Genomic DNA, 17344 nt, shown 5'->3' with positions numbered 1-17344 from the left:
AGTAACAATACATTTGTAGCCTTCAGAATATTTGTTTTTTTAGAAGCCACGTCCACTTGAAAGCTGCAAAGAGTCAGAAGAAAAGGGCAAACAATTCAAAAACTATAAAAAATAAATAATGAAAACCAATTGAAAAGTTGCTTAGAGTAGGCCATACTAAAAGTCACCTTAAAGGTAAACCACCCCTTTAAGATCTGAAGATCCATATTAAAGAAAGATCCATTATCCAGAAAACCCCAGCATTCTGGATATACCTGTATATATACATTTTCTCCTCTTCCTGGACTTTCTTCCCTTGGCTGCATGGAAAGTATCTATCATATGCCGCCTCTGCTTTTTTTTTTTTTTTAAACACATTAGTTCCAATCGTTGGCTAATAGTTCTGATCTAATTTATCTGCAATAACATTTGTGTGGCCTTTTAATGAGGAAAAAACAAACAGGCGGTTAAGCACAATCAGTGTTTTTAAGTTGGTGCAATTAGGCAAAGATCCCGCGTGTCATATCGGAAAATAAAGAAGTTAGGGGGAAACTAATGCTTAGTAGTAAAACACAAAAAAAACATTCTGGAAGTGAGGAAGGGAATGGGAGGGGTTCTACATTTTGAGGAATGAGGGGGGAAGAAAGAATGAAAGAAATCATGCCCTTGATGTAAGCCTGCACATGTGATTGTGCTTGGGAATAAGTAGAGGGAAAAAAAAGGATATGATTCCCAGTCCCTTAGAGCAGACATAGGGAAGAAAGAGAGGACCAGCATGGAAAGGAACATAGTCCTGTTGGCAGTTTGGTGCCTGTTGTCCTTCTTCCATGCTTGCAATGGCCAGTTCCCCAGGGCATGTAGCACAGCAGAATCCCTCCTGAGCAAGGAGTGTTGCCCTGTGTGGCCTGGAGACGGGTCCTCTTGTGGTCAGTTATCAGGAAGGGGAGTCTGTCAGGACGTCATCCTCACCAGCTCTGCTACGGGCCCTCAGTTTCCATTTTCTGGGGTCGACGATAGAGAGAACTGGCCCACTGTGTTTTACAACAGGACATGCCAATGCCTTGGCAACTTTATGGGCTATAACTGTGCAGACTGCAAATTTGGCTTCAGAGGGCCAAACTGCACAGAGAGGAGAACAATGATCAGAAAGGAGATATTCCGAATGAGCAGCGCAGAGAAAAGCAAATTCATCGCCTACCTGAATTTGGCCAAGCACACCACCAGCCGTGACTATGTCATAGTCACTGGGACCTACTCCCAGATGAATAATGGCTCCAACCCTATGTTTGCAGATATCAACGTGTATGACCTCTTTGTGTGGATGCATTACTATGCGTCCCGAGATGTCCTCCTAGGAGAGGATGGCCTCTGGAGAGATATTGACTTTGCCCATGAAGCTCCAGCCTTTGTGCCCTGGCACCGGTACTTCTTGCTGCACTGGGAACATGAGATTCAGAAGCTCACGGGAGATGAGAATTTTACCATCCCTTTCTGGGATTGGAGAGATGCACAAGGTTGTGACATTTGCACAGATGAGCTTCTGGGAGGAATCCATCCCACCACCACCACCAACAGTCTAAGCCCAGCGTCCTTCTTCTCATCGTGGCAGGTAAGACACTCTCAGAACCATTCTTTAATATGAGGGGAAAGCCTCAATGCATTACATCACTGCACTAGGTATAGCTCATAAGCTTCCACGCATGATTAGAGTATCATCCTATAGTTGCTTCTATGTCCCACATAATCTGTTGACCACTTTATTGCTATAAAACTACATTAACTGTAAACATTATAAAATCCACTAACTGCAAGTTACTGCCTCAACCTATTCAAACATGAATGCTTATATAAAATCTACATGCTGCATGGGTGGTTGAAGGCCACTGATCACCAGTCAGCCCTGAAGCCTGCGTCTTGTTTAAAGACATGGCATAGCAACCTGATTTTTTAATTATTTGTGGTTTTTGAGTCATTTAGCTTTTTAATCAACAGCTCTCCAGTTTGCAATTTCAGCAATCTGGTCGCTAGGGTCCAAATTATCCTAGTAACCATGCATCGGTTTGAATAGGAGCCTGGAATATGAATAGGAGAGGCAGTGACGTAACTAGAGGGGGGCGGGCCCTGGTGTGGGCCCCCCTCCGTACACCCGGAAACGGCCAGGAATCTCGGCGCATTAGCTGCCGGGGGGCCCTGAGGGGGTGCGGGCCCTGGCCCAATCGCTCCCCCGGTTGTAACGCCACTGAGGAGAGGACCTGAATAGAAAGCTAAGTTAAAAAGTAACAATAAATGTGTACCCTTACAGAGCATTTTGTTTTTTCAGATGTCAGTGACCCCCCCCCCCCAAGTTGAAAAGATTCAGAAGGAAAAGGCAAACAATTCAAAAAGTATAGAATTAAATAATGTAGACCAATTGAAAAGTTGCTAAGAATTAGCCATTCTATAACATACTTAAAGTTATTGTAAAGGGGAATCGCCCCTTTTGTTCACCTGTTGTTCAGTTACAACTCCTAGCACCACCACGCTGGGAGTGGTACAGCAACAGTTGAATTTTTCCACCATGAACAGTCCTACCCAATAAAAATACTGCAGCGGCCCTGCCTGTTTCTGGACTACAACTCCCAGAATCCTCCAATAGAGATCTGATTTAAAGAGATTATGGGGTAATCCAGGGGTCCCCAAACTAGTTTACCCACATTTAAATATATAAAAGTCGGGGAGCTATGCAAGTATGAAAAAGAGTTCCTAGAGGGTGCCCAATAAGGGCTGGTTATTTAGTAGCCTCTATATGGACTGGCAGACTACAGGTGGGTCTGTTTGGCAGTACTAGGATCTAAATGCCTCCAAAACATACATCCAAGTGAGAAATACAAAATTGAACCCCTGCTTTGAGGCTACTGGGAGCAACATGATGCTCGCGAGTGACTGGATGGGGATCACTGGGATGATCCAACCTGCACCTGCTTTAGGCATATCTCCTCTGCAAGGCCGTAATGAATTCTCAGAAATGACCCCTTGCTGTTATTTATGTTCCATAAATTAGGGGACTGAATGAAATATACCGAGCACATCAATATATAGTGTATGACTGTTCAAGGGAATGGTGGAAAGGATGGCTACGGAGATTTCCATGTACATAATGCCTTTGTTAAAGGTGTGCCATCTTCAAAGTGAAGGTTGGGAATAGTGATGGGAGAATTTGACCCGTTTCACATATGAAACAACGAAAATTCACCAAAATGCATTGAAGTTGCATTTTTTTTTTATATGTACTGTAAGGTATGTAGCTTTCCTCCAAGGGTGCATGTCATTGGCACATGGGAAAGGGGCATAGTCATTTTCTTAGATAACATAATAATATTTAAAAATATACGTGCATATAACGGTGGCACAATTTAGGGCAAGCCAAACATACATGATAACATACTGATTTAGCACCGTAACTACCATAAATATATTGTTGCTGCAAATAGTCTACTATTGAACCTTTCATGTCTTTAAAGTGTAAATAATCATGATTCCTGCATGTTGCTGTTCTTTCTAGAATTCCACTAACCCTACTTTTTTTTTGGGGGGGGGCCCACAAAAGATTATCTGCAGCCGTCCCGAGGAATACAATGCTCAGAGGATCTTGTGCAATGGTACCGCTGAAGGCCCACTGCTCAGAAACCCTGGTAGCCACGATCAGAGCAGGACTCCGAGACTCCCTACAACAGCCGAGGTTGAGATGTGTCTGTCATTTACAAATTATGAAACGGAGCCCATGGATCGGTCGGCCAACTTTAGCTTCAGGAACACGTTAGAAGGTAATGGTGCATAGCTATTTTCTCTGTTCCAGAATACTGAAGTCTCTGAGGCATCCCTTGTTAAAGTTAGAGAACTGTAATAGACTAGTAATTCTCAAGCAAACTTGGAAACCCTCTGGATTAATATTGGGAGACACTGGGAAATCTAGTACATACACTGTATGTATATGCTGGGTATCCTCCTAATGGGATACCTAACCTAACAAGGCATACACCTCGAGGCGTGTGTGTTTAAAAAAAAAACATAGTTGTTGCACTTTTTCAAGCCCCCTATTATCACGTCAACCATTGTTCCAAGAATATCTATGACGGCAAATTAGTTTTCACTCTCGAACTGACATTCAGGTTGGGTTTCAGGTGTATCAAGGATAGCAGAAACAAAATCTGTTCAGATCTCATCCCCTATCTGGTGTTTACTACTTCTCCAAGCTCCTGGTGGGTAGTTTGGTAACCCTAAAAAATTCTTAGACTCTTTCCCCTTCTAGACACAGTCTCTTTATAGTATAGTTCTACATTCTTTCTTGCTTATTCAACAGGGTTCTCTTGGGTTGTCTCATTAGAGATCTTCAGTGCTAGCACTCTAAAGTGACCTTGGTGTTGGTTGCAGCTCCAGGTCTCTTTCTGCCCAAGCACATGAGGGGTTCCTTCCAACTTGGCAGTCTTTGCTCCAAGGCCAATTTGACTTACCACTTCTTGATACAAGACCAAATGTCTATGACCGTAAAGTAAATCATTATTTTACACATCAAGGCTTTTTACCCAATAATATATATAGATATAATTTCAAGTCTAAGCAAATGCTTTTTATTGTGGTGGCAGTTAGAGATGTCGCGAACTGTTCGCCGGCGAACTTGTTCGCGCGAACATCGGGTGTTCGCGCTCGCCGGAAGTTCGCGAACGTCGCGCGACGTTCGCCATTTTGGGTTCGCCATTGTTGGCGCTTTTTTTTGCCCTCTCACCCCAGACCAGCAGGTACATGGCAGCCAATCAGGAAGCTCTCCCCTGGACCACTCCCCTTCCCTATAAAAACCGAAGCCCTGCAGCGTTTTTTCACTCTGCCTGTGTGTGCTGAAGAGATAGTGTAGGGAGAGAGCTGCTGCCTGTTAGTGATTTCAGGGACAGTTGAAAGTTTGCTGGCTAGTAATCGTTTTGATACTGCTCTGTTATTGTAGGGACAGAAGTCTGCAGGGGTTTGAGGGACATTTAAGCTTAGGTAGCTTTGCTGGCTAGTAATCTACCTTCTACTGCAGTGCTCTGTATGTAGCTGCAGTGGGCAGCTGTCCTGCTTCAGATCTCATCTGCTGACTGCTGCAATAACAGTAGTCCTTGTAAGGACTGCTTTTATTTATTTTTTTGTTGTTTTACTACTACTACTACTACTACTACTACTACTACTATAAGAGCCCAGTGCTATTAGTCTAGCAGTGTTGGGGAGTGGGACTGGTGTCCCTGAAATCACTAACAGCTCTCCCCCTACACTATCTCTTCCAAGCACACACAGGCAGATTTTTCAGATACATTTTTGCCCTTGATCCCCCTCTGGCATGCCACTGTCCAGGTCGTTGCACCCTTTAAACAACTTTAAAATCATTTTTCTGGCCAGAAATGTCTTTTCTAGATGTTAAAGTTCGCCTTCCCATTGAAGTCTATGGGGTTCGCGAACCGTTCGCGAACCGCTCGCATTTTTGCGCAAGTTCGCGAATATGTTCGCGAACTTTTTTTCCGACGTTCGCTACATCCCTAGTGGCAGTATTCCTTTTAAGGTCGTCCTTGCTATAATCAATGTCAAAAGGTGCAATGACAATCAAGGCATCTGTCAAGTTGATTATGTCTCCTTGGTAGATTTAAGTGTATCCTTAAATCCTACCCTATTAGAGTACAATAGGCATTCCCTAAGGTCTGGTTTGAGAAACACTGCCCTAAACTACCTAATGCTCTACATTTTCAGCATTTAGTTTCTTGTACCCATTCTCATTGTGATATGCCACAAAGCTTCACTTAGACAGGAATTTATTTTCAGAGCTGCAGTGATCTACTCCAAGAGATCACTTTACTCCATAACTCCTATATTTGTGTATATATATTTATTTTGTATATCTAGAGACTCGGTAGCTCTTTTAAAGGGGAGAAGGGGCCCCTGTTCTGGATAATCATCTGAATCTATATGACCTCATCTAGTGTGATATGACATCATCTATACTTGACAATTTTTTTTTACAGTCTAATGCCCAAGATTAGCTCTCTAGTTTGGAGTTAACGATCCATGTGGACTGGATCCAAAATTGTGCACCAGCTTGTAACCCAAATCAACCAATTGGGAAACAGCATTTATTGGTTACCTGCTTGGATCCAATTTCCGATTGGATGGTGTGGAATATTAGACCAGTTGCAACCCCCCAAATAGTACACTTTTACATTGTAGCCTGTGTATATACTGTAGTGCCATACACTTCCACTCTTTTTTTGATTCTGTAGGATTTGCGGATCCACGAACTGGGATAGCTAACCGGTCTCAAAGTACCATGCATAACTCACTGCATGTTTTTCTCAATGGCTCCATGTCTTCCGTCCAAGGGTCGGCCAATGACCCAGTTTTTGTCCTGCACCATGCTTTTGTCGACAGGTAAATCTAATCCTTTCTCATTGGGATGCTTCACAAGGCAACAGCAGGAATGATTGACACTCAGACAAGGTCTCTAAAATATAAAGGTCATCTTTATTAAATGCCCTTGTCATGGATTATTTCCATCCTTCATGTGCTAGCCCTATATAAATTAAAGTTAGATGGCTGGTGAAAGTCTTCAAGGAAAAGACACAGCAAGTCCAGTTGATTTGACTTATTTCTATAGATATACCATGACCTGGATGAATGAGAATTTAAATTTTCCTGCTCTTTGCTTGTGAGTCCTTTTTTGATATTCTAGACTGTGTATTGGCAGTTGAGGGGGAAATGCCTGGAACATTAAATAATACTCAAGTGTAGTTCCTCACTGATTTGTATTTTATTTAATAGCATCTTTGAGCAATGGCTTAGAAGACACGGAGCAACAGTAGACATTTACCCAGAATCCAATGCACCTATTGGTCATAATCGTGGCTCCTACATGGTCCCATTCATTCCTCTTTATACAAATGGAGAATTCTTTGCCGCGTCAAAAGATCTTGGATATGATTATGACTATCTAGCAGAATCAGGTACAAATTTAAATTTTCTTTACACCAAAAATGTACAACAAACACTTGATTTAAGGAAAACATTTGAAAAGGTTCACTAACAGATTACACTACCGCACATTACATTGCACCTTGTACTTTGCTAAATTAATCATTTTAATTTGAATTGATCTGCTTTTCATAATCGATACGTGCCTTCTTTTAGGATTAATTAGATACAATAAAAGGGGGTTGTTTTTGGTCTCTACAAACAGGCCCACAAGCTTATGCAGTCATCATTCACGAACACTCATTCCCTCCATATCCACCTATATTTTTGTCCTACTGTTTGTCTTCTAGTTTCTTTTTGGTTTAATTAAGCATTATTGCCAGTTACACCTTTTGTGCTACCACTCCTCTCCTCTTGTTTATACTTTTCTTTCTACCATAAGTTCTATATCCTTCTTGGGGACTGGAGCTCAAAACTGCACTGCATACTCCAGGCGAGGCCTTACCATGGACCTATAAAGAGGGGGGGAAAAAATGTTTCTATCCCTTGAGTTAATGTCCTTTTTTTTTTTTTCATTCAAGACTGCACTTGTAGCATTTGCTTTAGCAGCCACAGAATGACACTGCCCAGAATTAGTTCATTTGATATCTACAAAAAAATGTATAACTCTCGTTTATATTATTTCTACCAAATGCATAACCTTGTATTTATCAGTATTTGAACCTCACGGCAGCATCCTGCATAGAACCTATAGTTCTGCACAATTAAGTATCCTCTGCAAAAATAGAAACAGAACTTTCAATGGCCACCTCCAGGTCATTAATAAACAAGTGGAAAAGCAAGGGACCTAGTACAGAGCCCTGCGGTACTCCACTAACAACACTGGTCCAATTAGAAAATGTTCCATTTACCACCACTCTTTGTAGTCTATCTTTTAGCCAGTTCTCTATCCAGGTACAAATACTAAGTTCCAGGCCAACATTCCTTAAAGGGATCCTGTCATCGGAAAACATGTTTTTTTCAAAACGCATCAGTTAATAGTGCTACTCCAGCAGAATTCTGCACTGAAATCCATTTCTCAAAAGAGCAAACAGATTTTTTTATATTCAATTTTGAAATCTGACATGGGGCTAGACATTTTGTCAATTTCCCAGCTGCCCCTGGTCATGTGACTTGTGACTGCACTTTAGGAGAGAAATGCTTTCTGGCAGGCTGCTGTTTTTCCTTCTCAATGTAACTGAATGTGTCTCAGTGAGAGATGGGTTTTTACTATTGAGTGTTGTTCTTAGATCTACCAGGCAGCTGTTATCTTGTGTTAGGGAGCTGTTATCTGGTTACCTTCCCATTGTTCTGTTGTTTGGCTGCTGGGGGCAGAAAAGGGAGGGGGGTGATATCATTCCAACTTGCAGTACAGCAGTAAAGAGTGATTGAAGTTTATTAGAGCACAAGTCACATGACTTGGGGCAGCTGGGAAACTGACAATATGTCTAGCCCCATGTCAGATTTCAAAATTGAATATAAAAAAACCTGTTTGCTCTTTTGAGAAATGGATTTCAGTGCAGAATTCTGCTGGAGCAGCACTATTAACTGATTCATTTTGAAAAAATGTTTTTTTCTCATGACAGTGTCCCTTTAATGTAACCAGTATCCTACTGTATGGCTCTGTATCAAATACTGTGGCAAAGTGTATGTAGGTTACATCATGCAGTTATTTTGGGGACTAGTCAGACTCAACAGTAGGGAGAAAGTAGGTATCACAGACATAGATTGATTGAAGTGAGATTGCTCAGCACTATTTTAACCAGCTATAGACCAGGGACAGTTAGAAAGGATCCCTCTCAGTGGTGTAACATGTGATTAGCTCAGCACCCTTACTAGGGAAAGATGTTTTCATTGTAAATTCCAACAAGAACGCCCTTCAACCCTTCTAATTGGGGACATCCTAATCTATCGAAGTCATACCATATTCTCTCTCTGCTCTGTGATTTGTAAATGTCATTGTAAAATGAGCTCTATACTCTCCGTAGCAACATTTTATACACCCATCACACCATTGACAAAGAATCCATAAATCATCGGGAACATAAATGCCTTTTAAACACTTTGCTCACATTAGCAAGCAGTGCGTGACATTGCAGAATTTCTGGTGAAATGAAATCGCCAACCTTTATTCCATTTTATAAAAGATCTAAACCTTCATGACTAACTGTTAAATACGTTTCCCCCGACACATTAATGTAATGGGTTTCACTTCAGTGTCGCACTGTTGCGTTATAATGTGGCACAATCTGCTTTGTGAGATGTTTCTTTTGTTGTGTGTGTTAGTGAGTAACAATTTTGAGAATACCAAAAGATTTTGCAATAGACATTTAAATCCATAGATGTTTGTATAAATTCAACAAAAGAAAACGATTTAATGCCTTTGATGTGACAGCCAGGGACTGGTCTGATTGGGGTTTGGAAGGAAATTATTATCCCCATTTTGAGGCACATTGAAGACCGCTCCTGCTTTTTGAGTCTTCTTCTGGGCCAGTTTAAAGTAAGGTTAAGTTTCACTTGGACAATAGGTTGACTTGTATATGTTCAGCCGGAGCTAACCGTAAGTAACTCAACCAAGGACTTTTGTATGCTTTGAAGGCATATTGGTGGTCCGTTTAGAATGAATTTATCCCTCTATAACAGTGATCCCCAACCAGTGGCTCACAAGTGTAGCACACCCTTGAGTGTACTTTTGCTGTGTATTAAGGTTGTGTGTGACCAGGCTAAAACTGCTTGTAGTGTGCCCCGGACCCCCAGTGTACCCGTGCAACTCCCAGTACCTGGTGTAGATAAATGCAGCAGGATATTCAGCCAGACAGTCTCTTTGCAGTAAAATAAACTAGTTTATTAAACAGAGAACAGTAGCAAGGTAGTAGTTCACAAGCACTTTGATGTTCACAGTAATAATAGAGTAGCTTCAAACAGCAATATTCCCTCCAGGGGGTACAAGGTACAGCAGACGGGCTAATATTCAATATATCTCAAAGTTACAGCAACAATAGACTTGGGGAATAGTTACCACTCTCACTGGGCACTATTCCTCTGGTGAAGCAATAAGAAATGGGTTTCTCAGCCTGGGGTCTTGTATCTTGGCACCGGACTTGGTCCTCACCTCACCCACTGTATTCAGCCTGGAGTCTTGGTACCCTATCTGGTCCTCAACTCACCCACTGTAGTCCCTGCTCTAGTGGTTCAAATACAATGGGGTCCTAACCCCCACTATTTCTCTTCGTTGGAGCCACATCTGCTCACTAGCTACCCTGTGCTGACTCTCACTTATAGAGTGACTATTACTGTATTCACTATCACTAACTCACACTTAACTTCACCGGTAGACCTGGACCTATAGTACCTGAGGCAAAGTCCCAGGACAGACCCAGACCGCATGGTGCTAAACCCCTTTATATTATCACATAGTGCCACCTAGTGGACAAACTCCGTGAACTACTGTGGACCCAGCCAGGGACATAGCTGCCTAAGTTAACTAAAGAACCCTTAGGTGTCCAAATACTACAGGGGAACTGCCTGTGTAATTTAACCCAAATCTCAGGGTCCCTATACAAGTAACATGTAACTCCCCAACCCCTTGGATGTTGCTCCCAGTGGCCTCAAAACAGGGGTTTATTTTTGAATTCCAGGCTTGGAGGCATTAAAAAATCAAATGTACTGTCAAACAGACCCTCTTATAGACTGCAAGTCCATATAGGGGCTACAAAATAGCCAATCACAGCCTTTATTTGGCACCCCAGGAACATTTTCTTTCTTTGTTGCTCCCCACCCCTTTTTCCAATGGAATGTGGCTCATGGGTAAAAAAAAAAAGATTGGGGACCCTGCTCTGTAACTACAGGTAGAGGTCGTTTTTATATTCATCTTCTGTTGTTACAGTAGCTTGATGATTTACTGGGTCTGATTATTATGAAATCTTTGTACATTTTGTATTCACCTTTGTTTGGTAATTTAAGATTATAGAGGGAGCCTAACAAATTGGCATTTATCTTTCCTTTACTGGCATAGCCAGAGGACTAAAACCATTTAATTTTTTTGTCTAAATCCACATATATTTTAACAACTTTAATTTTATTTATACACTATGGGGATAGAAACCAGATATTTATGTCCGTACATTCCATGGAAGTTCATCCAATCAATCTTGCGCTATAAAAAAAGCTCTTTCCCCTTTCATTCTTCTTTTGATTTGCATTGATTTGTATATCTGCGGTATGTGTTCTGATGTCTTGAGTTTTATTTATACCTTTTATAACATTTTACAGTTTTCCTTGTCTAAAGTCCAGCAAAACTGGTAACATAGACATTTTCCCTGAAGAAGCTACAGGAATAAGTCCTTTTACCCATGTGGCAATTCTTCGATTTAGTGAATGTATTTTTTTTTTTATCTTCTCTAAAGTTTTTATTTTTGTTCGACCCTAGGAAATAATTTGCCTCCTCCCCATGATGTGCTTTGTCCATCAAAGATGAAGGTTATCCTGAGAATACAGCTTTTGCTTTGGGCATGTCCCCATTTATTATGCTGCTTTATGGGGCTCAAATGTGTAAGAATGAAGCTTCATCCCAGGAAGTGTCTGAAAGCACCAGAGTAACAGCCTAGTAAAGGGCTGATTTTGGGGTTCTGTGTAGGGAAGCGAGTAGGGTAATCACCTTGTGTAATATAGTTCCCAATTTAAAGCAAGAACAATGTACAAGATCATTTTTTAACTTGGCTAAACTGAGGTGCCTTGGAAAGTTCTCATTCACCTAAAAGTGTAACCATGAACAGTGGAGTAACTATGGAGGAAGAAGACACTACGGTTACAAGGAGGCCAAGACTGTGTGGTCTGCTTCCTCAACAGTAGTTAGAAATTCCTACCTCCCCAGCCATTCTTGCCTACACCAATGTAAGTGGACAGGGAAAGGGGGATTTGGCTGGGCAATCTGGTGGAGAAGAGGGCCTGGTAGGAGTTTCCTTGTGTGCCACTGACCAATTGCCCAATCTCCATGCCAACCTCACTTATGTGTGATGTCATTGGAGTGGGCTGGTCAGATTCAGACTACAAAATGAATGAAAACTTTGAAGGGGGGCAGGTTGTGTTTGGGTTGGCAAGAAGCAAGTAAACGTACAGACTGGAAAATGTCTGACCCAGATAACTGTTACTCATTTTATTTTTGTTTTTATTGATTAAGGTTCCATTCAAGACATTCTTTTGTCCTACCTGGAGCAAGCACGACAAATCTGGCAGTGGCTGGTAGGCGCAGCCGTAGTTGGGGGCCTCATTTCTGCTGTGATTGCCACCATTGTAGGCTTGGCATGCCGACGGAAGAGAAAATTTGCATCGGAGGAAACGCAGCCGCTACTCATGGAAGCCGAAGATTATCAACCCACCTATCAATCTAATCTATAGAACCCAAACACTAGCTAAATGTTACTAGCTAAATGTGAACACATTGATATACTAATTTTTATATCCGGTGGGTACCAAATGTGTACTTCTCGTCTAGCGTGGGAATTATCTAGTTTTAACCCATTTTATTGCCTGAGACAGTGTCCGACTTGGGTGCCAGGGGCCCACTCTCCAATCATTTATTCCTTTCCTCTTGACTTTATTTCACTCTCAATCATGTCTCCTTACATACCATCATCTATCTTCTTCATTCTATTTCTCTTCTTTGTTCTCATATAGAAACGGGGAATGGCCATATTATAGGCATGTAAGGCTAATGGTTGGATGAGCAGGAGGGTTCACTGACACCTGGGTCAACTGAGAGCTTTCCTGGTGGGTCAGACAGACACTGGCCTGAGAGGGAAAATCTTCTTACCCAGTCAAGTGCATAGAGGGTTAATTATGTTGTGTAACACACAAAGTACTTTTATTAAAAAATATATGTATATATATATTGTATGTATACTTCCCAACTGACATGCCCAGCCATCTTCATATACAAAGCATAAAGATCTAGGGTTCGTATTCCATGTTCCACGAGTATTGGCGATAAGTAAATATTAATTGGGAGAAAATTTTGTTGTGGATTTAATTTGGTGCATTTTACTTGATTGTAATAACATGTATCGTATGTATGCTGCTTGATCAAAATCGGCTAAAGGCATATACTGTACAAGCAATATTAAATACTGCATACAGGGGCGCTGCTGATTTTAAAATCAGAATGTTGTCTCTTCTAGTGAAGTAAGCTCAATTGCATCTGAAAGGCCAGAAACCCCCCCCCCCCGCATGCATAGCACGAAAGGGCAACATGCAATTCTTCTAATGTCGCTGGGCTTAACTTCTGTTATGCCCAACTTTTGGTAGAGGCAGCAATATCGTGATGGCTGTAGGTTCTACTAGAGTCCTACAGACATTCATAATTGACATCAGGCCCGGAACTTGGGGTGGGCAGAAGATGCATGTGCCTAGGGTGCAGTGGCTGGGGGTGCCAGGCACATACCTCTTCTGCTGCTTACCCCGTTCTAGCCCTTAACCTTGAAGCAGTGAGGGGATATCCCCTATGTGCCGGGTCACCCATGCATGGTGCAAGGTTGCCATGAGGCAGGGGCAGAGAACTGGCCAGCCGGGTTGCCTAGAGCTCCTGGACGGCTTTGCCCACCTCTGATTGACAATTTGACATCGGGACCTTCCCTTTACAGTGGGGCCTTGGGGGCTAATGCAGAACTGAGGGTTTCAGACCTAAGCAGCTGCCCCTTAAAGGAGAACTAAAGCTTAACTAAAGAAGTAGCTAGAAATGTTGTACATTTACGTTCTATGCTTCTGTATAAGATCTGTGTCTCCAAAGATGCCCCAGTAGCCAGCGCCGTTTCTGTATCCATTGCCGCCTGAGGCGGCTCCAGTAATGCCGCCCCCCCAGCCCGATTCACGCTAGTGCGGAGAGCGCAATTGCGCTCTCTCGTCCTAGTAAAGCCGAATTTCCGGTTCAAAAACCGGAAATTCGGCTCTTAAAGGCACCAGGAGCGGCTTTTTGCCGCCCCTGGAAACCTAGCTGGCGATGCCACCTGAGGCGAGCGCCTCAGCTCGCCTCATTGGCGGATCGCCCCTGCCAGTAGCTCCCCATCTTCTTTTCTGCTGATTCACTGCACATGCTCTGTGCTGCTGTCACTTACTGAGCTTAGGGACCCACTCACAATATACAGTACACATAGAATAGAAATGTCACAATATAAGGCTGATTAGTCATTAATACAGATAATTACTACATGGCAGCACAGAAACCAGTGCAATTAGCATCAGAATTTAATAATCAGCAAACCTGTAGCATCAGCTTATATTACAGCCAGGGAAGCTCATTTTCTGCTGGATAATTAGTGACGAGCCCTAAGCTTAGCTTCTCAACAGCCAATCAGAGCCCACTGAGCATGTGAGTGTCACAGACACTTTCCAAGATGGTGACCCCCTGTGACAAGTTTGAAGTCCTGGATCATTGCTGCTATTGACAAGCTGAAACTTTAGCCTCGTGCAATTAGTTCACTATATAAAATCTAGCATTTTTGGCCATATTCGTTTTTAGGGTTTAGTTCTCCCTTAAAGGGCACCAATCATAAGTAAAATCATTTCCTGAGGAAATACACTATGTGAAAGTTCAAGAAATCCGATTTTTAAAACAGTTAGAATTGTTTGTATAATGTAAATGATCAGCTCACTATTCCTTCTGCAAGATCTCCCCTATCTCCCCTGCAGTTCTAGCTGAGGCAGCCATCTTGGATTTCACTGGCTCCTCCTACCTATATCTTCCCAGCCAACTGTAGCTCTGAAATCTCGCACATGCTCAGTTGAAATTCCTTGTTGCTTATCAACCCTTCTAAGCTATTTTCAAATCAGCCAAACCTGTGTGTTAGCTGCTGTACAGTAGTGCTGCCACCTGCTGGAAGTTAGTGTGTGCCCTTCATTTGCATAATGACTTTACCAGCAGGGGACAAGATAGTGAAATCTCCTGATACTTCTAGTGGAGGAGTTTACTTAAACAAGGCATTCTGGGTAGAATACTCAAAGCAGTGTTACAATCTGAGCATGCTCCTGAAATTTGCATATTAGAGTCTCTGTTATAGTCTCAGTATGGCCTCCCTCAGTGAAAGAACCCATTTGACAAAGTAAGGGATTTTTTAAAACCTGCAGTTTTTTTCAAAAAACTATATAAGTAGTTTGATTAAACGTGTTTATGTTGTACTGGTGAGATTGTTAATATGTGTTTTGATTTTGGCTGTGATAGGTGCCCTTTAAAGCACTATCCGCCTCCTAGAAGTAACCAGATTAGTTATGCCAATTGTATCTTTTACATTGGTTAGTTACACCACTGGTAACTGTTATCAAGAGCTGGTTGATTTAATTACACCTCCATTGCTCATGTCATGCATGCTTGCACTTTATACTATAACTGAGTAATATTTTAAAAAAAGTTATATCAAATTTTGATAGTCCACAGTAAGTGGTTTAATTGCAAGAGCACCATCACAAGCAATAGAAACTGTGCCAACCTCAATACTTTCAAATTCAGGAGTGCGCTGTTCCATGTTTATCACTTTTGAGAGATTTCGTATCTGCATCCATAGACATTGCTGATTTTTTTCAGAAGAGTATTTATTACACTACTCACCCATGTTTTTTGGGACTGGGTTTCCTATCTAGAACACATCTACAACTCAACAAAGGTTTGCTTGTCGCTATCTGAATCATTAGGGGGCAGAAGGGTCGAAGTGAATTCGAAAAAAATTTGAAATTAAAAGTAATTTTTTGGATACTTCGACCAGCGAATAGAATACTATGACTTTGACTTCAAATTCGATTCGAAGTAAAATAGTTTGAATATTCGATAGTCGGAAAAAAAAAACTGATTTAAATATTTTGCCAAATGAAACCTGCCGAAGTGCTATGTTAGCCTATGGGGACCTTCTAGAGCATTTTGCTAAGTTTTTGGAAGTCGAAGTAAAATCATTCGATCGATTGATTTTAATTCGACTACAGGATACCCAAATTGGATGAAAAAACTTTGACTTCGATGGTCGAATTTCGAAGTATTTTTAACTTCAAAATTCGACCCTTGATAAATCTGCCCCTAGGTATCAAGGGTCCAACATCCAGAAGTTTACATTTATATGAGACACCAGCCATTATATTGTCTGCTATAGCGAGTCACATACAAAATCCCCTGAATAGCTTCCTTCAATGTGGAATGCAGAATGCCCTTATCAACTGCCTATGTGGTTGCCTAGCAACTAACATCATGGTAGAATAGGAAGACATGGGTTTCCGGTCATAATTGAATGAAATAGACGAGTGCGGAGGCATGTAATGTTAAAACTTGCGTTTAGTAGTTGGTTATTCTGGTCATGGCAGAACAGTTTAAAGAGCCTTCACTGGAGATTAAAAAAGGCCATTGCTCTATTGGTCCCAAGTTTTTACTAAAGGGATACTGACATGGGAAAAAAAATTCTTTTCAAAATAAATCAGTTAATAGTGCTGCTCCAGCAGAATTCTGCACTGAAATCCATTTCTCAAAAGAGCAAACAGATTTTTTATATTCAATTTTGAAATCTGACATGGGGCTAGACATATTGTCAATTTCCCAGCTGCCCCAAGTCATGTGACTTGTGCTCTGATAAACTTCAATCACTCTTTACTGCTGTACTGCAAGTTGGAGTGATATCACCTCCTCCCTTTTCCCCCCCAGCAGCCAAACAAAGAACAATGGGAAGGTAACCAGATAGCAGCTCCCTAACACAAGATAACAGCTGCCTGGCAGATCTAAGAACATCACTCAATAGTAAAATCCCATGTCCCACATTCAGTTACATTGAGAAGGAAAAACAGCAGCCTGCCAGAAAGCATTTCTCTCCTAAAGTGCAGGCACAAGTCACATGACCAGGGGCAGCTGGGAAATTGACAAAATGTCTAGCCCCATGTCAGATTTCAAAATTGAATATAAAAAAATCTGTTTGCTCTTTTGAGAAATGGATTTCAGTGCAGAATTCTGATGGAGTAGCACTATTAACTGATGTGTTTTGAAAAAGACATGTTTTCCAATGACAGGATCCCTTTAATGTTTCAACAGAGGGCTTCATATTGTTTGATTTTAGGGCCCTTTTTGTGATCCAACCTTTGGTCAGGCCCTACTGCAGTAGACATGATAATCGCAGTTACCCTACAGGTCCATATCCATAGGTGTAGGGCCAAGGGTTTTCAGTATAGAAAAAACAGCATAATCTCATTTTATCTGATGCTAACTGGTCTTTAAAATTATACTAGGATATTGCTATCTTACCAAGGGAATATTTGTCCAAGAGAATTAACGACCAGTGATCATCACTTGTCCACCTATTCTATTGTAGAAGGCCACTTAGTTGACAAACCACCTGCAAGT

General features: G+C 41.6%; 1 protein-coding gene across 1 annotated transcript; it reads left to right on the top strand.

Annotated features, from left to right (window-relative positions):
• Positions 1-595: 595 nt before the first annotated feature.
• Positions 596-12995, top strand: LOC108710021 (tyrosinase). The gene is made up of 5 exons (XM_018250362.2): positions 596-1588; positions 3566-3782; positions 6258-6405; positions 6796-6977; positions 12164-12995. Exons 1-5 carry the CDS (start codon positions 755-757, stop codon positions 12379-12381), a joined length of 1599 nt encoding a protein of 532 aa, XP_018105851.1. The 5' UTR covers positions 596-754; the 3' UTR covers positions 12382-12995.
• Positions 12996-17344: the final 4349 nt, after the last annotated feature.

The sequence above is a fragment of the Xenopus laevis genome, chromosome 2S (assembly GCF_017654675.1).
Source record: "Xenopus laevis strain J_2021 chromosome 2S, Xenopus_laevis_v10.1, whole genome shotgun sequence".
In the NCBI taxonomy this organism is placed as follows: Eukaryota; Metazoa; Chordata; class Amphibia; order Anura; family Pipidae; genus Xenopus; species Xenopus laevis.
The sequence above is the reverse complement of the archived record's forward strand: the minus strand, read 5'-3'. Positions and strand labels throughout refer to the sequence as shown.